The following is a 27,229-nucleotide window of genomic DNA, read 5'->3' on the forward strand; positions in this document are numbered from 1 at the left end:
ATTGTGCCTCTTGCTATACAGCTAGGTAGACCTCCTGCAACTGGGCAATAGACAGCTTGTTTTGCAATTCAGAGAGTTGCAGATGATAATTGCAATAATGTCATTTCATATGTATGAGGGGCAGTCTGCTCATGAATAAGCACGGACTCTCTACGTGTACAAAAGAAAGCAAATTTGAAACACCCCCCTTTTCTCCCTCCCTTTTTCCCCTGTGTGCAAGTTCCTAGTTGTTTCCAAAGTAAAACCTCTCCCTTATACCTCTGAAAGGAGTTTATTTGCTAACATAGATGCATCCTCACATATTGCATTAAAAAGGATTGGTGGAGTGGCTCAGACACAGGGGCGGGGGTTATTTATGGATGAACTCTTTTGAAGGGAAACCACTTACATCACTTAGCTGCTTTGTGTTCTGCTGAGCCAAAACCATGCCCATGGAGTCAGGCACACTGGTGAACTTGATGGTATCAGGGTGCTGTCGATACTTCTTCTCGTTTAGTGCATCACCTGCTTTCTTGACCTTCTCAACCTCCAAAGAACCAATAGGGATCCATCCGATGCCCTTGAAGAAGTTATTGTACTCGTCCTTGTATACATTCTGTAAAACAATAAGCTCATATGAGGAGATATCCTGGCGAATATTCAAAGACGTTTCTGGGACCTGCAATTCTATCCAAGGGAAATGAATATCACTCTTCAGCATGCTCATGTCTAACTATGTCTGTCTCGGAGCTTATTACCTGAAACCTGAGTAATAAGAAAAAGCAGTTCTGTCATTAGGGTTTATTGTACAACACAGAAGGGAATCTAGGTCACATATTTCCATGGGTACTGCTAAAAAAAAACTTTGTCACTTTTGACAATAAATTGGTAGTCTTTCAATAATGGTTGTTTATTCTAAAATGGATTTTTCAAATACCTTACAAATTGTATTGTATTGTAAAGCCTAATAAAATAGAAATGATCATCCTTTAGAGTGGATTATATAACACAGAAAGGAATCTAGGTCACATATTTCCATGGTACTGCTAAAAAAATATTTTGTCACTTTTGACAATAAATTGGGCTTTCCTTTTGATTTCACTGAAGACTCCAAAACTGAATTTCACCCATTCTGTCCACCTAGGCTATTCCTGATCTCAGCTGGGGAGAGATATTTTCACTGAGCACCAGTAAATGAATACCGCTTCTTCCCTTTACAGAGGACAATTCTTCCAGAAATCTGGCTCCTGCAGAAGGAAATGCCCTGAATGTTAAACACCTCCCTGTGCAGCTCTCCATGAATCATGCTGCAAGCACAAAGCCTTCCAGTTCATTTTAGATGACTCATTATATAGATTTACATGGATGACAATGTGACCTTGAGTTAAAAAAAAAAAAGAAGCCTTTCCTGAATTCAGAAAGAATAAAGAATTCTCCTATTTTGCATTATACACCTGTCACCATTGAAGCAGGCCCACCAGAAGCACCTTTTTCCTCTTGCTGAGAATCAAGGTGGCTTACATAGTTAGTAGAACATGGTTTTATCTTTCATCCATATGCTAATAGAGACAATGTCAATAATTATGCTGTAACCACAGAAAGCCAGCAATAATATCTTCCATGCCTTTGGTAGTCTTTCAATATGGTAGTTTATTCTAAAGTATATTTTTCGAATATTATTTTTATTGAGAGTCTCACTCTGTTGCCCGAGCTAGAGTGCCGTGGCATCAGCCTAGCTCACAGCAACCTCAAACTCCTGGGCTCAAGTGATCCTTCTGCCTCAGCCTCACGAGTAGCTGGGACTACAGGCATGTGCCACCATGCCCGGCTAATTTTTTCTATATATATTAGTTGGCCAATTAATTTCTTTGTATTTCTTAGTAGAGATGGGGCTTGGTTTCAAACTCCTGACCTTGAGTGATCCTTCCACCTCGGCCTCCCAGAGTGCTAGGATTACAGGCATGAGCCATCCCGCCAGGCCTCAAATATCTTACTGTATTATAAAGTCTAATAAAATAGAGAGAAATGATCATCCTTTCAGCACAAACGTCTGTGGGTCTGTTACGTTACGCATACTTACATCACTCTGAATTTGATTCACATTCCTCGTATGCTCGAGACTCAGGGCGTCAGGTAGGTATGTGTAATGATGTAGCGGCTGTTTGTAATTGACATTGGTGGCAACATCCTGGGCCATCTTGGCAGCTGTGATGCTAACCATGTCCCCGGGGGTATGGTAGCTGGTTTTGGTGTTCTCATAGTTCTTCTTGTATTCACGATCGGATTGCAGCTTCGCCACATTCATATAGTGGACCAGCTTGGGATCATCCTGGAGGCTTCTAAAGCCCACATGCTTTCCCTTTGACTTCTCATAAGCTTCCTTGTATTTATACTGCGGAGACAGAATTTGGTTAGCAAAGTCCTAGGCATTGATAACATTAGTGCAGCAATTATATTCACACAAAGATGCGCTCAGAACATTGCGGCTTTCTGAAAAGTGTGCAAAAACGTGCAAACCACACCCACCTCCGGGACGTTCAGAGTCCAAAACATTTATTTCCAATGCTGTCGGAGTTTCAAGGGAGTGTCATGATAAATTCAAGACCAGTTTCTTGGTTTTTGCTATGACTCCTACAGATCATTTGCATATAGAACTTTATCTAAAACCAACTGAATTTTCACACCTAATATGAGCTTGAAACATTCCAAATATAAGATCGATATCTCTTGGTTTCACAAGGATGTGAGTTTTCCTAATCTAACACATTATTTCACAACATGGATGTGAGTACGAGCTATGCAGGTAGCTGGGCCTTCACCCATCCCATTTATCAGCACCCCTTCCCCAAGCTCAGTGCTGAGGCAGCTGCAAATGAATTGAGGAGCTACAGGAAGGGCAGGAACTGCCATGGCGTTTTCCCATTAATAAAAACCTAACTGTAAAAGTTCTGCTGTCCAAGATCTCTCATAGATGGGGTCATTGATGGGATAAATATTGAGATATTGAGCTATCCTATAATAGGTCAAAACCTCAATTTTTATGCAAGAGGATTCAAATACACCTAAACACTACAGACTCAGCTCCTGCAATTTAATCATCAATTCATAAACAAGGGCTTATCAGGAAAAATGATTATCAAGTAATTTCTAGGTATGTTAAAAAAAAAAAAAAGCACTGTGCAAGTGCCAAAAAAAAAGGGAGAAGGATAAGGGATAAATTTATACTTTAGACCTTCACTTTCTACTTAAACTAAAAATACGTTTCATAGTGATGTGTATTGTGTGCAAACCTCCGAGGAAGACATTTTTGGAACCATCCCCGCAAGGAAAGTTATAGAGTTTTACAACCTGTCTTCTACGTGATCTATACATCTGATTGGTTTATTTCTTCTCTTTTCTCAAACCAAGATTGTAGCCCCTGGGACAGTATGTGACAGTGAACTCTGCAGGGCATGTGTGCTTTTTAAAAAAAATTTTTTTTTCGAAGATGGGAAGAAGTAGAAGTGCATATTTTTCTGTTATAGATGAAATGGGCATCGATTCACATGAATCAAAATCATACCCTAAAAAAGTGGGCTTCTCCCTATGTGGTTTATAAAAACTGCACATTTTATATAACATCTTTCAATCCTCTGAATACAATTATAACGCAGGCAGTCATTTGGATTTAACGTGTTAGTGTCAGTCAGGGTGTTCCCACTGAAAATAAATGTGGGCTGTCAGGGAAATGTCTCAGCGAAGGTAATTTGGGCTATGAATCAGAGGAGAAAGCCACTGTCAGATTTATGACAGCGTCACCAAGTGGGGTCAATCGAAAAGAATCACAAAAAAAATGTTCAAAAAGTTACAGGTTTTCAAAACAATATTTTGTGGAGTATTTTAATGCCATGAATTCAACATATTGCTTTTAATAAGGTACCAATCTAAAGAACACATTTGATTACTTTTTAAAAAGGCAGTCACCTAAATTTCGCCTAAGATTTTTACTCACGTCGCTGGCAATGTTTCTTGAGGCCTTGGCCGCGGCGATGGGAATAGCGTCACCCAGCACGTTGTTGCCCTTGGCTATCAAGTCATGCCAGTCTCGTTTGTAACAGACCTGGATGGAAACGCAAAACAGGATGTCAGCGTCTGCGCCTTAATCAGCTGAAGTGATTCCTCAGCTGCCGGGTTTGTTTTGTTCTTTTCCAGATATACATTAAAGGAGTCCCCTCTGGCACGTACGGGTTTAGGAAGTCACATTAGCAAAGTGTCACACTCTGTGGGTAGCATGAAATTATTGGACTCCGTACTCACGCTGCATCCAAATTGGTTTTGGTGTGTACTGAAGCAGGATATTGAAAAACTGCAGTGGACCCAGAGAGAAGTAATAAAGGCTCTGGAGACCATGCTAGGCAAGGACCAACTAGAGAAAATGAAATTACTCAGTCTTATGAAACGAAGGTCAAGAGAAGACCCGGTGGTCAGCATTAGAAATTTTAGGGTTGTTGTAAAAAAAAAAAAAAAAAGGATTTCACTTATTCTTATTTTTCTGAAGGATAATAATCCTCCCTATGTGCAAAACTAGGAAAACTAAATAGTGGTTTTGGAGGACTAGTTGGTGGGTTCTAGGTTAAGAAGAATATTACATACTTTAGAGTTGTCCTGCATTTGAAAGGGCCAAGAGAGGAAGAACCATCATGATGGGATACACTTTGGTTGGGGCTATGTGGGAAAGTGACCTAAATAGTTATCAAGGCACCATCTACTCTAAAATTCTATTATTTTATTGTCAGATCTGGATTTCATACCCCACCAAAGACCCTACTTACATCACTGATATTGTAAGCATTGCATTTGGCCTGGAGGAACTGAGGAAGATCAGGACTCATAGTGTATTTGTGTTTCACATCTTCTCCTTTAGCTTTGTATAGGATCTGCAATAAAATGCATTACACATAGTGCAAAAAGGAAACTCTATTCATTGCATGCTTTAAACAGTTATTCCTAGCACAATTCCCCACTGTTTTCTGTTGTGAAAAATCATGCTAAGTATTTTTCTCCTGAAAACCAAAAGAAAACAAAACAGAACAAAAACCCAAGCATCTTTTTATCTTTAGGAAGATCCCAAAACTCTGTGTATTAAAACTGAGAGAAAAAATATCCTTGAAAAAATGAAAATCTTTGACTGCCAGACATCAATGGAAAATAAATTCAACTATGAAACCCTAACATCAATGACAGAATTCACTAAAGCCAGGTAAGTTTATTCTTTGCCAGTGGAGTTAATAACTCTTAAAGTTTGGTTAGTCTTTTGTTTTTCTTTTTCATTTTTGGTTTTTTATCCCTAGAGAGAAAATAGTCATTAGAATGAGTCTTTCACTTCTGCTAAAAACTTTCCAATCATAATTGTATCAGTGAAAGCGTATAATAATTTCCTGATAATATGTGGGTTCTTATACACAAATCCAGTACACTTAAAAGGTTTACCACTTCCTATCTACCCTGTATTGTTATTTTAAAGAATTACATACACTTTTCACTGAAAGACATAAAAGTATATGATGTAGGAATCTTACTATATCCTCCTCTTGGTAATAGAAATAGATTGCTTAATTCCTAAAACTGGAACCAGAATGACAAGTAGATTTTCAATCTCTTAATTGCCGTGTATCATATACACCCCCATTTCCTAGGCATGTCTATGTAAATATCATATGTAAGCCGGTATATATGTACCAAAAATAAAATCTGAATGGCTGATAGCTAAATAATTTCTTCTAGGAACCCAAGAATTAGCTTAATTCCTCACTGCCTTTATTAACAATATCTAAGCATTCACAGAATCCTTCTTTCCCACTGCTACTGCCTTAGTTTAAGTCCAACTAAGTCTTTCCTGGGATTTCTTTTTTTTTTTTTTTTTTTTGAGACAGAGTCTCACTTTTGTTGCCCAGGCTAGAGTGAGTGCCATGGCATCAGCCTAGCTCACAGCAACCTCAACCTCCTGGGCTCAAGCGATCCTCCTGCCTCAGCCTCCCAAGTAGCTGGGACTACAGGCACGCACCACCATGCACGGCTAATTTTTTTGTATATATACTTTTAGTTGGTCAATTAATTTCTTTCTATTTTTAGTAGAGACGGGGTCTTGCTCAGGCTGGTTTCGAACTCCCGACCTCGAGCAATCCGCCCGCCTCAGCCTCCCAGAGTGCTAGGATTACAGGCGTGAGCCACCACGCCCGGCCCTTTCCTGGGATTTCTATTGCAGCCTTTCGTGATAATTCATTTTCATGCCTCCAACCTCCCCCCTCTGCAAAGTCTCCGAAATTTTTGCCAAAGTTATCTTTTAAAACACAGGCCTGATAATGCAACCACGTGGATTATAATCTTCAATATCTCCCATTTCTTACCCCATAATATCCAGACTCTAAAAAATAGCATACAAGACCCTCATTGAACAGGTTACAGTCTTAAACTCTTCACTGTCCTTCCCTTCATTCCCTCTTGACTGTTCCATCATTTCTTTTGCCGGAATGCACCCTTCCCTTATTTGTCAGGGAAACTCCTTATATTTACCTAACACATCCCTCTCCTGCAGCATTCGTCCCTCTGTATGGCAGTGCTCTCTTTGTATCCACATCTTTGTCTTATACGCTTGTCCTATATTCTTGTGAATTCCTATAGACCACCCATCCTCATCTCTCTCATCTTTATACCATCAGCACATAATACAGTGCCTGACACATGGTAGGTGTTCAAAGAGCATTCATTAAATGAATTAACAAGTGAGTGATTTGGATGTCTCTTTAACTTTTCTATATACCAAACTTTCCTTTAGAAACTTTGATTTAGCCAGAGCATAGACACTGTTCCTGGACAGGCAGGCCAGCAATACTAATCTCCACCAAGACGTAAGTTAAAAGTCTCTAGAATGATTGTGTATGCTGAATTCTTAGGAGCAAAAACATACTTTCATGTGTATTACTTCTCTGTATTAATATTTTATACAGGAAAAGCAAATACAAGCAACTCAATATAGAATTGAATACAATGAGTGTGCCACAGAAAAGTGTCTGGGACTGAAGCTTAAATTCTGTGTGTGTGTGTGTGTGTGTGTGTGTGTGTGTGTGTGTGTGTGAGAGAGAGAGAGAGAGTGTATGTGTGTGTTTGCACTCCTAGAATAGAACTTTTCTCATCATGTCAGATTTATCCAATAACACAGTATTTCAATGGCAGTCAAAAAGGAAAAAGATTTTAAAAGGAATGTGAAATGCCAGATAGAAGTAAAAGAAAACGTTAATGCCCAAACTAAAAATAATTCTAATTGTGCTTTTTAATTTAAGAAACAATAAACTTAAAGTGAACAGATATTGGCCCCAGAGAGTAAAAATGTTGAACCAATCAATATTTACTTTTCCAAAAAGCTTCCCTCTGTCTCCTCTTTCCTCTCCCTTTCCTTGTACTCACATCACTGACTTGCTGGGTGTTCTGTTTTGCCTGGACCATAACCGGGGAGTCCACGATGCTGGTAAATTTGAGGGTGTCTGGATGTTGCCGGTACTTCTTTTCATTCAGGGCATCACCCGCCTTCTTCACTTTTTCTACGTCGAGACTGCCAATGGGGATCCAGCCGATGCCTTTCATCCAGGTGTTGTAGTCTTCCTTGTAGGCGTTCTGCAGATGGGAGAAGAGAGGGGTGAGGGCCAGGCAGCGGTTCCTTGCATGGCAGGCTCTGAACTTACAGGGGGATTTTCTTGTGGAGTGAATGTCACTTACATCACTCTGTATGTGCATCATGTTTTTAGACAACTCCAGGTCCATGGCATCGGGGAGGTAGGTGTAATGATGGAGAGAATGCTTATAGTTGACATTGCTGGCAACATCCTGGGCTTTCTTAGCCGCCACGACGTTGAACATATCATGGGGCGTATTGTACTTGGTCTTGGTCTTCTCATAGTCTTTTTTATATTCCCGGTCCGATTGTATCTTGGCCACATTCATGTAATGAACCAGTTTAGGATCATCTTGGATACTTTGGAAGCCAACCATTTTCCCTTTACCTTTTTCATAATCTTTTTTGTACTGAACCTATTGGAAACAAAGGTGGGCATAATTTAAAATGTCATTTTGAAGGTTTTACAGAACAATGAGGCCATAATTTAAAGTAATTGAACTTCCCACAAATTACTGTATTTCCATAACCAAACCATTAGCTATTCAACTGTATATACTTTGAAGTGCAGCCTATTAAAATAAAAATGTTATTTATAACCCATTAGATTGTCGGTAGCTGCTTCTGCCCACCCAAGAGAGGTTGAGATGGGGGTGTTACCATAATTCATATCAGTGACAATATAAATCTCTGTATTGTTCCTTTTCACTTAGACACCGGTAGAGAATGAAAAGGTAAATATTTCACAATCTCTGCCAATTATATTGTGCTGCTTGAGCCCTAGGTAGCTGGCCATTTGATTAGTGATGGAAATTTAGTATAACAGTAGTGGTAGAATTTTAGTAACAGTAGTAGAATTTTAATGAATCCTTGGGTATTCGAAGGGAGACCCAGAGCCAGGAGTGGGTAACCATTAATTGGCTCTGAATTACAAAGTGAGGGGGACTGAGCTTCCCTGGGGAGGCCAGAAGAGGACCCTGGGACGCTGAGATGTGGGGGAACGAACGTTTGTGGTAAGTCGGGTGTCGGAAGGCAAGCACCCACAGAGAAAGGGTGTCAGTGAGAAATTCTGGGTGGGAGGGCTTTTCAGGGCAAGGACATTTGTTATTCAATTGTAACTTATTTACATTGATGCAAGGTAAACCTCATTTCAAACTGTCAGTCAAGTTGTGCTTGGGATGAGGGAAATCAAAAGGAAGGGGCTGTGTTTGTGTCATGCAGAGCAGAAAGAGAAGAAGATGCACAAGAGAGCCTGGTGAGCACAAAAACAAAAAACAAAAAAACAACAACAAAAAAAACAACCCATCATGTCCAGACTGGTCGCTGGAGGGAAATGCAAACCTCAGAGCATTTTCAGAAACCCAGAGGGTATTGGGAGTCATTCCACTTCCTATAGGACAACAGGTGGGGAACTGAGCCAATTTTATTTAAATCTCAAAGAGCAAAGTGACTTCAGCTCACATCTGGGTTAAAGTAAAATAGGATAAAGAATAATTTTCTTAGGTTAAAAAACGTTGATCTCATAGAAGTAAGAAGTAGAACAGGATACTAGAGGCTGGGAAGGGAGATAGGGAGAGATTTGTAAAAGGGTACAAAGTTACAGCTAGATAGGCAGAGTGAGCTCTACCTAGTGTTCTATACCACTGTAGCATGACTATAGTTAACAATAAAATATTATACAGTTTCCATAGCTAGAAAGAGGACACTGAATGCTCCCAACACAAAGAAATGATAAACGTTTGCGATGATGGATATGCTAATTACTCGGATCTGATCACTGTACATTAACATGTGTCACATCACTATGTACCCCATAAATATGTACCATTATTACATGTCAATTTTTAAAAATTAAAAATTGAAACAAAAAATAAGATTTTTAACTTTAATGGAACCTAATGACTATTAGGGGCTTTGAATCTTGGGGCCAATTCACCAGTCTATAGAAGTAATGAAGGAAAAAATAGAGGCAAGGGAAACAGGGAAATCATATCAATTAAGAAAGTTTTGAAATAAAATTTCACCATCAGGAGGCTATTATGACTTAAATGGTAAGTCATTTTAGAGAGGAGAATTTTAAATTAGGGGGATTTGTTAGAACCGATCAGTAGAAAGTTACATAAATCCTTTCCTCCAAGAATATTCAGATCTATTTAGGGAAATTTCCTTCCTGAATAGTTTTCATCCAGACTTGCTTCCAGCTGGGGATAGCACACATGACAACTTTTGGGTAACAGGCAAACCCCAAGTCCACCTGCCCACATTCTCTCGTCACACACGCGTGACCACGACTGGACTCACATCGCTTGCTGCCTGCCTGGCAGCTTTGGCAGCTCTGATGGGAATCGCATCAGTTCTCAGGTCATATCCCTTCTTGCTCAAGTCTTTCAGGTCTGCTTTGTACATATTCTGAAAGAAAAATGTCATTTGAATATCACTCAGAGACCACGCTAGTATAATAAAGGCTGGACCCGCACATCAGCCCGTGAGCGCACACACGCACCTCGCTGATGTTGTAGGCGTTAACTTTAGCCTGGATGAACTGGGGCAGGTCTGCCGGCATGTTGTATTTGTGAATAATTTCCTCTCCTTTGGCTTTGTAAGCAATCTGGGGGAGAAAAAAAATGCATAAACAAATAAATAGAAACGTTTAATGACACTGGAAGATAATTTCAAAGTTGATCATATTGAACAGAGGTGGTTTAAGGGACTCTGTGCATGTCCCCATGTTACATGCAAGTATCTGTAGGCATTCAAGGTCAATCATGCAGTTGCATAGGGTCCTGCCTTAGTGATGGCTCAGTCTTGCAAGATCCCTTGGTACTGTCTAGGAACCTCTGGGTCTAGGTAGAGGCACCTGGTGGAAATCAGCCCAGGGAGCTGATCCAATGAAAATGTTAACTTGCAGACGCTTTCCTGAGCACAGGAAAGGCTAATAAGGTGGAATACACCAAACACCTACATTATACCATGTTTCCCTGAAAATAAGACAGGGTCTTATATTTAGTTTTCCTCAAGAAGATACCCTAGGGCTTATTGTCAGGGGATGTGTTATTATTATTATTTTTTAAGTACGGTACAACAATCTACATTTATTCAAATATAGCTAAGTTGTCTTCTTCTGGAACATCATCATAACTCTCCAAACCCCGAATTCTATCTTGAATTTCTTGCAACTCTATTTCCTTTAAAACCATTGGCCCCAATCTCTCATGTCGAGCAACAGAGCTCTCATGGGGCAGATGAGAAGGGCTGCTCATCTTCTTTACCGCTCCGCAACCAAATGCATGGGTTGTGCAGATCCGCTGAGTAGCCACGCCCATCACTAGGTCTTATTTTTAGGGTAGGGCTTATATTGCCCAAATGCTTACAAATCCTGCTAGGGCTTATTTTCTGGGTGGGTCTTATTTTCGGGGAAACACGGTACCTCGTGGGCAGTTAAAGGGATTTGGGTGGTTTTGATTATGTATGATTCTTGTTTTAGCTCTGACTTAAAATATGACTCCTCCATTTGATATAGTGCCAATATACATTCTTTCTGGTATTTCCTAGAAATAGGCTTGTAGTTTTTCTTGATGGTAAAAGAAACACCTTTTGCCTTTTCCTTAGAAAGCAATGTCAAATGGCTAAAAGAACAGTTAGCACAATATACGTTGCTCTAAAGACATGAATTACATGTGCTTTATTAAAGTACAGCTGGGGGGTTATACAGTTGCTCATATAATTGAAGTTCTTTGGATTACATAACTGCAGGTGATCAGTACACTTGAGATACAAATTTATTTGTATTAATATTAGTTAACGCTTATTAAAATACAAATAGGATTAACACTTACATCGCTCCTCTGGGCCTGGTTAATTTTAGACTGCACTATAATTGGAGCGTCTTCAATTGAGGTAAACTTGAGTGTATCTGGATGTTGGCGATATTTTTTCTGTTTGGCGAATCAACAAGAGAAAAAACAATCATATTATTTTTCACCAAAGGTTAACATTTCAAAATTCTTGAAATTTATTTTAGAGGGACAAGGAGGATTTTTCCTGATTTTAAAATGTGAAAGTACCGGATTCTTGATTGGTTTGATTAATACAATACAAAGATGAATGTTTAAAAATCAGTTTAATTTTGGATGGGTTGGAACAGTACAGACACACACAGTTTGCAGTAATCAGACAGACTCCTCTCAATTTCTTGCCTATGACACCAAAGAAGGTACTCTCAGCTAAGCAGAATCCAGAAACATCACAGAGTTTTCCAAAGGCTTAAAAGAAAAGCAAGCAAGGAGATTTGGAGTGTCCTTGCATGACACTAACACGTTCTCAGGAATGTCATTTTTCCTGTTACTCTATCAACAACTGGCATAAAGGAGCTCCACAGTTGAGCGAGGAGGAATTGAGCAAGTAGGGCAACAGCTAGGGATTATTAATAAGACAGGCAGGACATTGGCTTTTGAGACTTAATGTGGTCATTGCATGGTTATCACTAACGCACTGAAGAGGCACAGAGGAGTGGACCTTGGGGAGGTGTTCCAACTGGGAGCTGGCACCTGCCAGCTGCCCTTGTCCCTATATTCTCCTCTGTTTATTTTCCCAGCCCTCTTCCTTTGTGCTTATTATCCTACTTCTGCATCTACAGCAACGTTGCTCTTTCAACTTCAGACTTCTGAAAACCACCAACCCAAAAGAACGTTTTCTGAAAGACCTCTCAGCAGACAAAATGGTTTTTCACCAAAAAAACAAACAAAAGCAGCAAACAAGAACGACAAAATCTTGAATGCAGGAGACAACCTTCATTCAGTTCCTCTGTCCTTTCTATATAGTCTGTCCTCCTTGATGATGTATTCTCCTGGCAACAGCGAGAATTTTCAGCTGTTGACAGAGGAGGGACAGATAACCTTGCTGCTTTACGAGCCTCAAGATCATCACTGCTTTCTCTTAGACTGGATGATAATTTATATACTACTTCAAAGTCATCCAGAATATGATATGGGGTATAATTCTTCAAAGAAGATTTCTATAACAGCTGAATTATTCAAATCACCCCAAATTGGAAACAATCCACATGTCTACCAACTGGCAAAGAGTAATAAAAATGTGGTACGTGTATATCCACACAAAGAATGACTACTCAGTAATAAAAAGGAATGAATTATACAAGCACATGCAGAAATGTGGATGAGCCTCTGAAACATTATGCCAAGTGAGAGAAGCCAGATACAAAAGAAATTTCTAGAAAAGGTAAATCTTTAGATACAGAATGCAAATCAGTGGTTGCTGGGCCTGAAAGTGAGAGCAGGGATTTTTTTGAGGAAACTTTTCGAGGTGCTAGCAGCTCAAATTTTTAAAATCCAATTGCAGCGATCACTACACAATGATAAGGATTTATTTAAACGTGTCAAGGTAACACAGGTGAATTTTATGGTATGCAAATTGGACCTCGATAAAGTTGTTAAAAATATTTCTGGCGTGAATGGCTAACATAAATGATTTTGGTAATATAATGGTTTGTACTTGTCTACCTGGATAATTCGTGCATGTAAGTTCTTTTCCTCAGCAAAAGAGACTAGAGAACGGACCAGTCAAGGAGGCACTGGTGTTGAGCAGGTCTGGGGAGTGGAGAGGAGGGGATGGGCAAATGCACACTTAATGGGTGCAGTGCACCCATTAATGGGGATGGACACGCTTGTAGCTCTGACTTGGGTGGTGCAAAGGCAATGAATATATGTAACCTAAACTTTAATATATGTAACCTAAACTTAAACCGTAAAATTTTGAAATAAAAAAAAAAAGGAGGCACTTCCCATTGACTTTGAGGGTTTTAACACAACATATTTACAACTCTCCCTCGGACACACCCGGTGGCTCTACCTCATTAAGGATGTCTGAGGCCCGCTTCACCTTCTCCATCTCTAAGGACCCGAAAGGCACCCAGCCACAGCCTTTCATCCAGCTGTTGTAGTCGGCTTTGTAGTCAACCTAAAACACCAAGAGGAAGGTTACATTTCTCTGCTCAGTGTCATCCTTATTACACAAAATCACTACCATTTTACCCAAAATGATGTTTTTGTGATTTCTGACCAACTCCCAGACATTAAGCTTGTTTTATACATTTCTGTGGTGATAGATCTCAACAGCCCTTAGGATTTTGCTTTTCTTATAACTGGCATGTATTTCATTTCATCCTTATTTCCAACTTAATGGAAGTACGTGGACCTCTAATTCCAATCTGGAAAATGCTCGATTCAAAGCTGCATTTCAAAGAATAAAGGAAATTGTTCTATTTAGATCATCAAATGTGAGGTGTTTGCTCCCTGGAACTCTAACTATTACGTTTCTATGGTCAAGTTAGAACTACAGGCTACATGGAAGGGAGATAATTTTGTCCATTTTTTTATTACAAGACTTGATACTAATTATTTATACTAAATGTTTGCACACATGGCCCTTCCTGTGTACTAGTCAACTTTGGAGTGTCTCTACGTTGCCTGATAAAACACTTTAAAATAGTTGCACTCCTTAATTTGCTTAAGGGAGCAGTTACTATTTGGAATCGTTCCTATGCGAGGGACAGTTACTCAATGATATTAAAATAATTAGCTTCTCTTACTGTCTAACAACAGATGATACCTATAACTTATGCCCTAGATACAAAATTCAAATTGTTGTTCTTTAGTGTGGGCCTTTTAACTAGAATGAAAAATCAAGAAAGCAATTGGATCCTGCCCTTGAGAGGCTCACAGTCTATTTGGGGTGAAGAAACCCAGCAAAATTAAACAAATAACAAGTAGGATAACAATGCATAAAATAAAATTGTTAGTGGTGAGAATGTGAAATTGTGTAGCCAGTATGGAAGACAGTATGGGTGGTCCCTCAAAAAATTACAAATAGAACTACCATGTGATCCAACAATTCAACTTCTGGGTATACACCCAAAAGCAGGATCTCAAAGAGACATTTATACCCAAGTTCATAGCACCATTGTTCAAAATAGCTAAAAGGCTGAAGCAACTCAAATGTCCACCAACAGTGAATGGATAAACAAAATGTGGTGCATATACATACAAAGGAATATTATTCAGCCTTTAAAAAGAAGGGAAATTCTGACACATGCTGCAACATGGATGAAACTTGAGGACATCATGCTAAGTGAAATAAGCCAGTCACAAGATGACAAATATTGCATGATTTCACATATATGAGCTATATAAACAAGTGAAACTCATAGAAACAAAAAGTAGAGTGGCAGTTGCCACATGCTAGGGAAAGAAGGAAAATGGGAGTTGTCATTTAATGAATATAGAGTTTCAGTTTTGGATGACGAAAAAGTTCTGGAGATAGGCTGAACAATAATGTATATATACATAACACGCTTGAACTGTACTCTCAAAAATGGTAAAGATGGTAAATTTGTTATGTGTATTTCACCACATTCAAAATAATAGAATTGTTAGGATAAAGTATTGAGTTGGGTAGCTCAGACAAATTAATTTGCCTAAAAGATTTTTGATCTGCGGGAAAGAAAAAACCCAGTTATTATAAAAAACTGATGTTGTAAATGATATATTTTCTTTTTAGACAAAATAGCTACCTAAGTAAAAAAATCATCGATAATGATGAATGTGATGATTATAATAATGGTGATGATGATAATAGTGAATGTTTATTGAGCACTCACCAGGGCCCGGCACCACGCTAAGTATTTTCCATGCATTTAAATCCTCCAAACAATATTTTTTGTTTTATGTCCATTTTACAGAGGAGGACTCCAGACTGTGCAAGGTTGGTAACTTTTCCACAGGGAAATAGTAATGGAGTGCACGCCAGACCCAGGTCTCACTAACCCTGAAGTCTTACAGAACAAGGCTCATTTTCCCATCACACACTTGCTTACATACAGAGGACAATGCAGACACCTCTGAGAAGCGCCGAGACCCCACTCAATTTAGAAATCCTTTTCAGTTTCCACCTTCGGAAGAGGGACTCGAGAAAACCTGGTCACTCACGTCACTCTGCAGTGCATAAGCCTTCTTGGCGAGGTCCACGTTGATGCTATCCGGGGGGTAGCTGTAACTGTGTAAGATGTTCTTATAGTCCACATCGCTGGCAATCGCCTGAGATTTCTTAGCCTGAGTGACTTGGAGCATATCAAGAGGTGCCGTGTAGACAGTTTTGGACTTTTCATAGTCTTTTCGATATTCACGCTGTGAGTAGGAAATTAGCATTTATTACCACAAATTCTCCCACCATGAATTTCCAGAAAAGCATAGAGATCTCTCATAAACAATAAATACAAGTCATGGAAACAGATCCAAACATGTGATTAGTTATTTTGCCCCCAAATTTGTTCGAAGGTTACACACGATTGAACTCCCCACCTCCATCCTCAGAAAATCACACGTAGATCTTCCCAAATCAAAAAGCAACTGTCAGAGACTCACAGCAGACATGAGAATGGGCTACAGATTCTGCTTCCACTGAGAATTTTTTTACAAAACAGTATTTCTCAAGGACCACTAACAAGTGTTATTTCTATTAATGTAACCTAATCTTTGAAGAGTTTTTTAATAAAGAAGCATTTTTTTAAAATGAATGCCAATCACATGACAATATGATTTTATACAATGACTACTGCATATAGAGGGGCTGTAGACTTAAATTGTTGGCTGTATAGAATCATTTAAAAATGGATAGTTGCTGATTTTTCAACCTATTATATTCTTGACAGTAGATAAGCCCCACTGAGAATCCCAAAGGTTTTCTTCATATCAAGTTTAATTTTGTTAACAATTTAAAAGAGGCTTCAGATTGCAGCAGTTAAAAGACCTCAAAGGAGGAAAGTTTGTGAAAATAAGCCATTAAAGTAACCTTGGCCCTTATGCACAGCGTTCTCATAAACCAAATGTCCTGACTGGGCCTCAAGAGATACCTTCATTGGCTGGTTTTCTGCAATGGTTGGACAAGGTGCTAATTAGGTGAAATTCCCAGCTTCATCATTTCCACTCACCAATTACCTTAGCAGACAGAAACATCCTGACCCACTGTCTTTAGAAAAATTCTAAACTCATCCTATCTCCCCATAATCACATACATGTTAAAGACAGGACCTGAGTTAGCAAGTACAGATACGCATTACAAATCTTCTGTAGCAATTCCTTTCGCGTATGATCCACCTTTCAGCTTTCATAGGGAAATTGATCTTTCTTCTTATATTTTGTGAATAATCACTTTCACTGAATACAGTTTTCACTTAATTATAAAGCCTAGACTATGGTTTATAAAAGTAAAATGTTTGATAGGGGCTGGGCGCGGTGGCTCACGCCTGTAATCCTAGCTCTCTGGGAGGCCGAGGCGGGCGGATTGCTCAAGGTCAGGAGTTCGAAACCAGCCTGAGCAAGAGCGAGACCCCCGTCTCTACTATAAATAGAAAGAAACTAATTGGCCAACTAATATATAAAGAAAAAATTAGCCGGGCCTGGTGGCGCATGCCTGTAGTCCCAGCTACTCAGGAGGCTGAGGCAGGAGGATCACCTGAGCCCAGGAGCTTGAGGTTGCTGTGAGCTAGGCTGATGGCCATGGCACTCACTCTAGCCTGGGCAACAAAGCAAGACTCTGTCTCAAAAAAAAAAAAAAAAAAAAAAAAAAAAGTTTGATAGGGAACTTTCCCAACTTTCTGATAGGGAACATTGAAAAACTTGTTTTTATTAGGAATAAATTGATAAAGCAATGTTGCAATAGCAGTTGGTGTGTGGAAGTGGTTTTGACAAAGTTGTTTTTACTCTTTTGTTTATGTTCACACCAGCTCACACATCCCAGCACATATATAAAATGTTGTCAAACATCCAAATGGCTTTAAAAGATTCTTTTTAAAAAGCTACACATGTTCTATACCTGCAGCTTAGTGTTTTTGCCTGGATATTATAAGAGAATGATTCATTTACTGCCTCTTTTGGTCACCAACATCAATCAATTAACAAACTTTTGTTGAACAATTATGTGCCTACTGTTGGGGTCTGTGATAAATTCTGATAGGTTGTGTGATATATAAGTGCTATCTATTGATATAATTCAGTGTGAAGTTACTAGAGAAAATTACTGAATTGGATGTTTTAAAGTGCTGAGTGACTAGAAAGTAAATGCAAAATGAGTTAAAGAGGTTAGATCATTATATAAATGCATGGTTAACATTAAATGATACAAACACCCTTCTCTTTCATCATGAAGAACTAATATCTGCAAGATATGTTGAATATTCTTACCACTCTTAAGGGATTCTCTAAACATTTTTTAAAACACAGAATATACTGTAATTTGCAATAGTAAATGTTTGCCTCTCTGTAATAGAATTATTTTTTTAAAGACAGAGTCTCACTCCATCGCCCTGTGCTAGAGTGCAGTGGCATCATCATAGCTCACAGCAACCTCAAACTCCTGAGCTCAAGGGATCCTCTTGCCTCAGTCTCCTGAGTAGCTGGTATTACAGGTGTGCACCAGGATGTCTGGCTAATTTTTCTATTTTTAGAGAGAGGGGGTCTCGCTTTTGCTCAGGCTGGTTTCAAACTCCTGAGCTCAAGCAATCTTCCTGCTTCGACATCCCAAAGTGCTAGGATTACAGGTGTGAGCCACTGTGCCCAGCCAGTAATAAGGATTTTAACTGGAAAATGATACATGACCCATAAACAAGACTTAGGGAAGCCATGAGTTCCCTGAAATTCAGGCAAAACGCATGAAAAAAAATGTTTATTTTCTAGATAGACAGTTCAATTCTTTTATCAGATTCTCAAACAGACCTATAATCAATAGAGTATTTTTCTAGGATCTAGACCAACACTAATTACTAAAGTCAATAAAGTGCAATGATATTAATAGCTATATTAAGATTTTTTAAATTTGTGATTCACGAATTTCTTCCAAAGTATAGTTCTAAAATTATCATTTACAAAACATTTTTTCAATTAGAAGAAAAGATGAAAACATCTGGTGATGTTTTCCAAAAGGTTTTGAGAACTACAAGCAATATTCTGTTAAACATTGATGGATACATTTTTCAAAGTGAAATGGAACATTAATTACAAATCAGTCATTTCTCTCCTTAAATGTGAGAGGTGCAAGAATCTGAGGCACCATTCTAAAGTTCTTGATAGAAGATTTTTGGGAATAAGCTAGAGCCATGTGTGTGAAAATCCTTTTACACAACCCTACCCTTGGGCATGTTAACAGGGAAGACACCTCAAAAACAAGACAGATTTGTAGAGACACTCACATCGCTCTGGTTTTTGGCTGTCTTCAAGGAGTGCAGCATCTTGGGATCGTCCTCAATGCTGAGGGCTCCAATCATCTTCCCTTTGTTTTTCTCATAGTCTTTCTTGTACATCACCTGCAAAGACATCACATGTGCCAGGTCCCACTCACCAGGAAAAGTCGTCCTTGAGGACGCCCTGCCCAGGTCCCCAGGCCACACTCACGTCACTGGCGTTCCTGCTGTTGGCTTTGGCTGCCAGCAGGGGGATGGCGTCCACTTTAATGTCGAACTTCTTGGCTTTGCTCTTCTCCCAGTCTTCCTTGTAAATATTCTGGACAGGAGAAATTCAGCACAAGAATTAAAAGAACAACATTGAACACAGATTAATCCAGTGAAAATAGAAAAAACAGATTGAGAGTGTGTGTATATAGACTTATTTCACCTATAAATACCATATTTACCAAATGGTAGCACAACGATTGATTTATCTGTCCTCCACTTTCTTTCTCCCTATCACTAAATAAGCATAATATACTCTTTTTAATGTTCTGTGAACTTTCTAAAGACTCTGCTATCCTGGTATGTAAAAGGATAATATAAAATGGCAACCACCTGGAGAAGGTGAGATGTGACATCTACATGAGAGAGATCTTGTACAGCTCTAGGGATGGATGGGTAATTGAGACAATGCCAACAATAAGAGACTGTGGAGAGTGAAATCTGACAGCTAAGTAAGTCTTAAGAGCATTTGGCCTTAAAAGCTCCACTTATATTCTGACATCAATCTCAATAGTTGTTTATTTATATAATTTCTAATCCTATCTTTTTAAGTGCCTATAACATTTTCTCTCTCTCTCTCTCTTTTTTTTTTTTTTTTTTTTTTTTTTGAGACAGAGTCTTGCTTTGTTGCCCAGGCTAGAGTGAGTGCCGTGGCGTCAGCCTAGCTCACAGCAACCTCAAACTCCTGGGCTCGAGCGATCCTTCTGCCTCAGCCTCCCTGGTAGCTGGGACTACAGGCATGTGCCACCATGCCCGGCTAATTTTTTATATATATATCAGTTGGCCAATTGATTTCTTTCTATTTATAGTAGAGACGGGGTCTCGCTCTTGCTCAGGCTGGTTTTGAACTCCTGACCTTGAGCAATCCGCCCGCCTCGGCCTCCCAAGAGCTAGGATTACAGGCGTGAGCCACAGCGCCCGGCCTTCTTTTTTTTTTTTTGAGACAGAGTCTCACTCTGTTGCCTGGGCTAGAGTGTCATTGCCTCAGCCTAGCTCACAGCAACCTCAAACTCCTGGGCTCAAGCAATCCTTCTGCCTCAGCCTCCTGAGTAGCTGGGACTATAGGCATGTGCCATCGTGCCCAGCTAATTTTTTTTCCTATATATTTTTAGTTGTCCAATTAATTTCTTTCTAATTTTAGTAGAGACGGGGTCTCACTCTTATTCAGGCTGGTCTCGAACTCCTGAGCTCAAACGATCCACCCGCCTCGGCCTCCCAGAGAACATTTTCTCTTTTCATGCGCACCAAACATAGGCTCCTGTGGCTTTGGTACTTACGTCACTCAGATTATAAGCATTGACTCTGTGTTGGATAAACTCTGGAGCATCTGCCGGGACATGGCACTTGAACTTCTCACCTTCATGTTTCGCTTTGTAATTCAGCTGAAAAATAGTGAAGGATATTCAAACAGTTCAGGGCAGGAACTTCCTTGAATTAATGTAGGACAGTGTATATCACTAAGGCATTAGTGTTTCTTTTAGAAAAAAGCCTCAGAGATAGTCAATCCAGTCAAAGTGGATCAGAAATATCACTCCCTATTTTAGGGATTGTGGTACAGTAGTGCCCCTTTATCCTCAGGGGTACATTCCACAATCCCCGGTGGATGCTTGAAGCCATGGGTAGCATTGAACCCTATATCTACTGTTTTTTTCTATACATGTGTACCTATGAGAAAGTTTAATTTATAAATTAGGCACAGTAAGAGATTAACAATAATATCTAATAATAAGATAGAACGATTACCATAATAAAGGTTATGCGAATGTGGTCTCTCTCTGTGTCTCTCAAAATATCTTATTGCACTGTGCTCACCCTTCTTCTTTTCATAAAAGAAGGGAAATAGGGGGATGGCGTAAGATTTCATCCCACTAAGAACAGCACACAATTTAAAACTTATGAATGGTTTCTTTCTGGAATTTTCCATTCAATATTTTCAGACCATGGTTGACCTCAAGTAACTGACACTGCAGAAAGCAAAACTGTGAATAAGGAGCTACTATATATATTTTTTTTTTTTTTTTTTGAGACAGAGTCTCGCTTTGTTGCCCAGGCTACAGGCTTGAGTGAGTGCCGTGGCGTCAGCCTAGCTCACAGCAACCTCAAACTCCTGGGCTCAAGTAATCCTGCTGCCTCAGCTTCCCGAGTAGCTGGGACTACAGGCATGCGCCACCATGCCCAGCCAATTTTTTCTATATATTTTTAGTTGTCCAGCAGCTTGCTGAATTCAGCTGGGTCAAGGTTGTTAGTGTTTAGCTGTTCTTCACTGGGACACAAAATGTTAACATTCTAGGAAAATGGCATGTGAACTAATATGACTTCTGTGTTATGCTGATGCCATTCCCCTCTTTACTGATCACATATAAGCTAATTTGTGTTACTAAGAGACATTGTATAGTAGGACAAGCTGTATCTTTCATTTTCCCTATCCTGAGAAAGGTGTGCTACTTCAGGACTTAGCTGTGTTAGCGCCTTGCTACTGAAAGCGTGGTCCACTAATCACAGCAGCAGCACCACGTAGGAGCTTATTAGAAAGTCAGAATATGGAGGCCCCTCCGGATCTACTGACTCAGAATCTGCACTTTAAGAGGGTCAGCAGGTGACCACATGAATGTGGATGTCTGAGAAGCACTGCTGCTCTTCCCCTGAACTTGGCATGGCTGTATCATCCCTGCCTTCGAGCTTCCTTGATCGCCCAATTTAATGCCCATGCAATCCCTCTCTCTGACATCATCCCGTTTTAACTCTGTAGCATCATTCTATATTCGTTTTCTTATCATTGTCTGATGTCGTTCTTGTTCCTGTGCTCTTGTGTTTGTTGGCAAACTGAAGAATGGGAAATGCTTGCCTTGTTACCTACTCAAATGGATACTTTTGTTGTCACTCTTTATTTTAATTGGCATGAAGTTTTAGTGTGCATGTGACAGATCCTAATGAATAAGTGAGATATTCCCATTAAAAATCAATGAGTTATTGAAGAAATAGTCGTTATTTTTATTATTGTCTAACACTATTTTCATCAGGCTACAATTCAACCTAGCAGCTTCGTTTGCATTTTATTAAACAAATCTTGAAAAATGACATTATTGGGATGGTAGATGAGTCTATGAAGATTAAGCATGTAAATTAAGCAAAGCACTGTGGGTCACCACATTTGCATAAATCAATGCACTTACATCACTAAGCTGTTTCGTGTTGAGCTGGGCTTGCAACAGGACAGGACTATCAGTGACTGCCGTGAACTTGGTCTTATCTGGATGAACTTTGTAGGTATGCTAGAAAAGAAGATGCTCTTTAGTGAAATTTTATGGTGTATTTTATATCTTTATATTCTTATTTATATACACACTAACATACAAAAAGTTTCCAGGCAAAAATATAGCTTGTTTTGTTCCTGAAAACTTGGTTGATACATTCTCACTTTCTTTCTCTCTCTCTTTCTTTCCTTTCTTTCCTCCAGCCCCTTCTCTTCCTCACTCCTGAAGTTGCCTCTGGTCTGCCTGCTGCAACTCAGCAACCAGATTAACCTTCCACTGCTGAAGCCTTGCCATGGCTCTCCCCTGAACTTGGTATTCAGCCTGAACTGTACCTCGGCTTATGAGCCCTGCAGACACCAACCCTCCTTCCTCTCCTACCACCTCTTGCTACTCCCCTCTCTCCCCACACATTTCAGCCACCTCATCCTTTCAACTCCTTAAATGCTGAGCTTGTTCTCGCCTCAGGCTGCTCTTCCTGCTGCCCTTTCCTTGACCCGGAATGGCTGGACATTCCCGTCCTAGCCCTTCCCCGGTCACCCAAACTGAAGTGCCCATCCAGTCACTCTCTCTCACATCGTCCTGTTTTAATTCCTCCTATATTCATTTTCTTATCATTGCCTGATATCTTTCTTGTTTCTGTGCTCTCTTTCTGGGTGTATTGTTTGTCTCTCCACTCCAGTGGAAGCCGTTCAAGGCAGCCCACTTACTCCCTATTCTTTCCCAGTGCCAAGGATAGTGCCTGGCGTGTGCTAGCACCCATGCAAATGTGTTGAAGGACACCCATCTCTCACAAACCTGCATGTCCTCCTTTTACTCCAAGTTCATGTATATGCAAACTAATGGGAATAAAGATTCATAAAAGCTGAAATTATTTTGCAACAGACAGATCTCTTTGTAGTAATTGTCATGTTTCTCAATTCTATCCCCCCCCCCCGCAAAATTTAAAATTGAATATCTCCTGCTAGCAACTAGATGTTAGCATTTAAACTCCTGCTAAATTTACCACTAGATGTCACAAGAATCCCAAACCCAATTTCAAGAATTCAGGGCAGCATGACTTACATCTTTACACTGGTCTAGCTTCTTGATTGCTTCGTATTCTTGTGTTATAGTCTGAGGGAAATAGCACTTCGCTTTATCTTCTTCATATTCTGCTTTGTAACTTTTCTGTCATGAGAAAAAAACAAAGAGAGACCATGATTGTCACTGCTCCCAGACAATGTCACTGTGAGGCATGAACCATTGTCTTCAAACTTACGTCGCTGTTTTGAGCTGAAACTTTCATACAGTGTGTGTAATACGGGTCCTCAAAACTGCCTACATAATGTCCCAAGATATTCTTTTCATACGAATCCTTATATTTAGCCTGAGAAAGAAAACACACATAAGTGAAGTGAACAGTTACTTGTTGAACAGTAGGAAAGTCTTTGCAACCCCAGGGGTGGGTGTGGTCTTTCACACCTCACTGAAGTTCTTCAGCAGAGTGTCAAGTTGGTATCTGGGGGTCTCGCAGTAGTTCATGCTCCTTGCTTTTGTCTTCTCATAGTTTTCCTTGTACAATCTCTGTCAAAGGGAAAAGAAAATTATACGAAGAAAATAAAAGAAAATTATAACTCATGGAATAAAAGCCTATCATACCATGACTCTCCTTTAACCAAAGGGGCAAACTTTGTATTTTCTTAGCATCCGTTTTCCATAAAGCAAACAGCAGAATGGATGTGGTAGAGGCTCATGTTCTGTATAATCTCATAAACTAATATTTTTTTAGATTGAATAAATTACAGCACACCAATTCTGTGATTTAAGCAAATTTTTTGTCTTAAAATAATTCTTGCCATTTGAATGTGTTTGAAGGAAAGTGAATTTTTTTTTTTTTTAAGGAAAATGAATTGGGTGCAAAATGAAGCATAAGCTGTAAGGTGGACCTTAAACACCTAGGCATAGTCCTAGAAAAGTACTCAGTTTAGTACTTGGTGAAAATACATTTTACAATATCTCTGGAAGTTGGCTTTTATCATTAATGCCTAACATTTTTCTTTATAGTACTAATAATACATGAAGAGGTTTTTGTTTCATTTTATGTATTATATATTTCTTCACTTTCTTTTTTACTTCTCTCATATAGAAATCCAAAAATGGACTCAATAAAGACAAGAATACTTGTAAATATATGGACAGATAGGCAGTATTTCTTTTGGGGGGGCTAGGAATTAGAAAAGCATTCCTGTGAAGAGTTTTATTTTATTTTTAAATAAATAGTCTAAGGTCTTTAAAATAAGAGCAATATTTTATAAGATTCTTAAAATATTTCACTTTGGAGCTTATGCTTCATCTAGTTTTTCCTACGTTATTTGTCTTTAAACTGGTTTTCTCACTTCCCACTTTTTATTTTCTGAATATGTTTTTGTAAACTACCTCAACCAGTTCAGGACATTAAATGAATACATACTTGCACCTATTCATATACTTATACATACTGAGATATGGATCTCATTTCTAGGACAAACAATAAAGAAAATGATATTGCTAATACATTTTTTTTCTTCTAGTAAAACAGAGGACATTAAGGAGACTAAGCCCACTGTTGCAATATTCACTGGCATCTCAAAGTACAGAGACATCAACAAGAATGAAGAAGTTCACCTTCCTTTACCACCTGGGTAAAGGTTTCACGTTTGATTTGTCATCCTGAATCTGAGGTGTCAGTTAGGCTAACATCCTAGCCAGGTTATATACTGAACAGCAAGTGTGTCCACATTTGAAAAATGACACAGATTTGCAGAGACACTCACATCACTCTGGTTTCTGGCTGTCTTCAAGGAGTGCAGCATCTTGGGATCGTCCTCAATGCTGAGGGCTCCAATCATCTTCCCTTTGTTTTTCTCATAGTCTTTCTTGTACATCACCTGCAAAGACATCACACGTGCCAGGTCCCACTCACCAGGAAACTTCATCCTTGAGGACGCCCTGCCCAGGTCCCCAGGCCACACTCACGTCACTGGCGTTCCTGCTGTTGGCTTTGGCTGCCAGCAGGGGGATGGCGTCCACTTTAATGTCGAACTTCTTGGCTTTGCTCTTCTCCCAGTCTTCCTTGTAAATATTCTGGACAGGAGAAATTTGAGCAAAGGAATTGGCAAAAGTGATAATGCATGTCATCACCTTAGAGACTAAAAAGGTAACTAAATATCTTGTCTTAACATAACATAAACAGGTCCTTTTCAATGTCCAGGAAATCATGCATATTTTAGATAATTCTCCTCAAGCTGGACCTTCTAATTCTCCAAGATCAGGCTTCTCTACTCTCTATTAGAATCTTTCATCAAATGAACTTAATTCTAGTTATCATACTAATATTTGATTTCTAACATTGAATATTTTATAGAATGGCGCAAATATTCTATACTTAACATACTTTCATGATATAAAGGCATTACTTTCATTTGATCTCTGAGGCTATTTTGTGAGTCAATATAATACTCATTAATATTGGATAATCTTGGTATTCATTTATAGAATTGTTGAAGAAATTGAGATCCCCAAGGGTAATTTGACTTTTCTATAAAATTAAGTTTGAAAAATGAAAGATAGTAATGGATAGCTGGCCTTCTGCCCTTTAAATACTCTATATCTTCATTAGTGCAAGTTCTCTTACATATAGAAATAAGTATCATTTCCATGAAATAAGGAACATTATAAGCCTGGGGAATAAATGAAATAAAATTGTATGTAAAAAATCAGGTCCTGAAAAAAAATGAATTATAGTACAATAAAAATGAATATATGGCTAAAAGATTCAGATTTGCAATTAAGCCTACATGAATGGTGCTATTTTGAGGGATAGATAAAACATATTAAGATTATCTAATTGTATGAAGCTACTTGTAAGATTGCTGCACACATTTTATAAGGTGAATTCAAAGTTATATTGGCAGAGACATGGGAACATGATACAAATGTTAATTGTTCTTCCCATTTTAGCATTAAAATATTCACTGAATAGCAATGAACCAATTAAAAAATAAAAGCATAAGTTGTCAATATATCACAAGGTACAGCATGAAAGGGACTTACATCACTCAGGTTATAGGCATTGACTTTGTGCTGGATAAAAGCAGGAGTATCAGGGGGTATATGGCACTTGAACTTTTCACTCTCGTGTTTTGCTTTGTAATTTAGCTGACAGAGAGAGAGAGAATATTAGTTCAGAAGAAGAATTGTTCCAAAATACAAAACCTCTTATGCGGCACATTTTGTAAAGCAACTGACAAAATTGTTAAGATCAAAAGAGACACTGACAGCTTGAGGAGGTCACTTGTATTATTGAACCTTTGTGCTGGACACCTGTCACCATGGTAGGACACCTGTCACCATGGTAGGACCCTAATGGTATAAGGTGGCTCTTTCGTACACCCTCCAGTATAGCCCAGTTGGCCCTGTAGATTCTGAAAGAGACATGGCCCTGTCTTGCTTTTCATCGTCAGTGCTCCCCTACTGGAGAACTTTTCGTAACAAATCTGGTACGTGTCCACTCACACACCTCATGGCTGTTGATTCTCAAATTGAAGCCTTCATTTCTAGCCATTGATCTACTGAGGTTACTTTTATTCTTTACTTTACTTATTTAGGTTACTTTATTCTTTCTGTTCAATGCAAGTTTGGAAATCCATACTTAACACTTATATGGGAAAACTTGTCTCAAAGACTCCATTTTCCAGAAATGTGTATTTGGGAGAGAGAAACGCAGGTACTGAATACCTGCTCTGGGCCAGGGTGTGTGCTATGCATGTGTCTCCCTTCGCTTAATCTTCAGACCAGCCATAAATTATAAAA

The 27,229-nt window shown here is 39.1% G+C and overlaps 1 protein-coding gene across 16 annotated transcripts in view; it reads right to left on the reverse strand.

Annotated features, from left to right (window-relative positions):
* Positions 1-27,229, reverse strand: part of NEB (nebulin) — a 210,534-nt gene that overhangs the window by 154,647 nt on the left and 28,658 nt on the right. For all 16 annotated transcript variants that reach the window (XM_076005535.1, XM_076005527.1, XM_076005534.1 and 13 more), the window contains exons 18-38: positions 26,471-26,575; positions 25,394-25,501; positions 25,192-25,305; positions 23,861-23,962; positions 23,658-23,765; positions 23,462-23,566; positions 22,319-22,417; positions 20,423-20,527; positions 19,090-19,197; positions 18,888-19,001; positions 15,631-15,828; positions 13,496-13,603; positions 11,464-11,562; positions 10,131-10,235; positions 9,929-10,036; positions 7,732-8,043; positions 7,423-7,629; positions 4,791-4,895; positions 3,971-4,078; positions 2,060-2,371; positions 389-595 (exon numbers count right to left, since the gene is read on the reverse strand). In XM_076005535.1, coding sequence (XP_075861650.1) covers positions 389-595; positions 2,060-2,371; positions 3,971-4,078; positions 4,791-4,895; positions 7,423-7,629; positions 7,732-8,043; positions 9,929-10,036; positions 10,131-10,235; positions 11,464-11,562; positions 13,496-13,603; positions 15,631-15,828; positions 18,888-19,001; positions 19,090-19,197; positions 20,423-20,527; positions 22,319-22,417; positions 23,462-23,566; positions 23,658-23,765; positions 23,861-23,962; positions 25,192-25,305; positions 25,394-25,501; positions 26,471-26,575 — 2,937 coding nt within the window. The remainder of the gene's footprint in view (positions 1-388; positions 596-2,059; positions 2,372-3,970; positions 4,079-4,790; positions 4,896-7,422; positions 7,630-7,731; positions 8,044-9,928; positions 10,037-10,130; positions 10,236-11,463; positions 11,563-13,495; positions 13,604-15,630; positions 15,829-18,887; positions 19,002-19,089; positions 19,198-20,422; positions 20,528-22,318; positions 22,418-23,461; positions 23,567-23,657; positions 23,766-23,860; positions 23,963-25,191; positions 25,306-25,393; positions 25,502-26,470; positions 26,576-27,229) is intronic.

Source organism: Microcebus murinus, chromosome 8 (assembly GCF_040939455.1).
Source record: "Microcebus murinus isolate Inina chromosome 8, M.murinus_Inina_mat1.0, whole genome shotgun sequence".
Classification (NCBI taxonomy): domain Eukaryota; kingdom Metazoa; phylum Chordata; class Mammalia; order Primates; family Cheirogaleidae; genus Microcebus; species Microcebus murinus.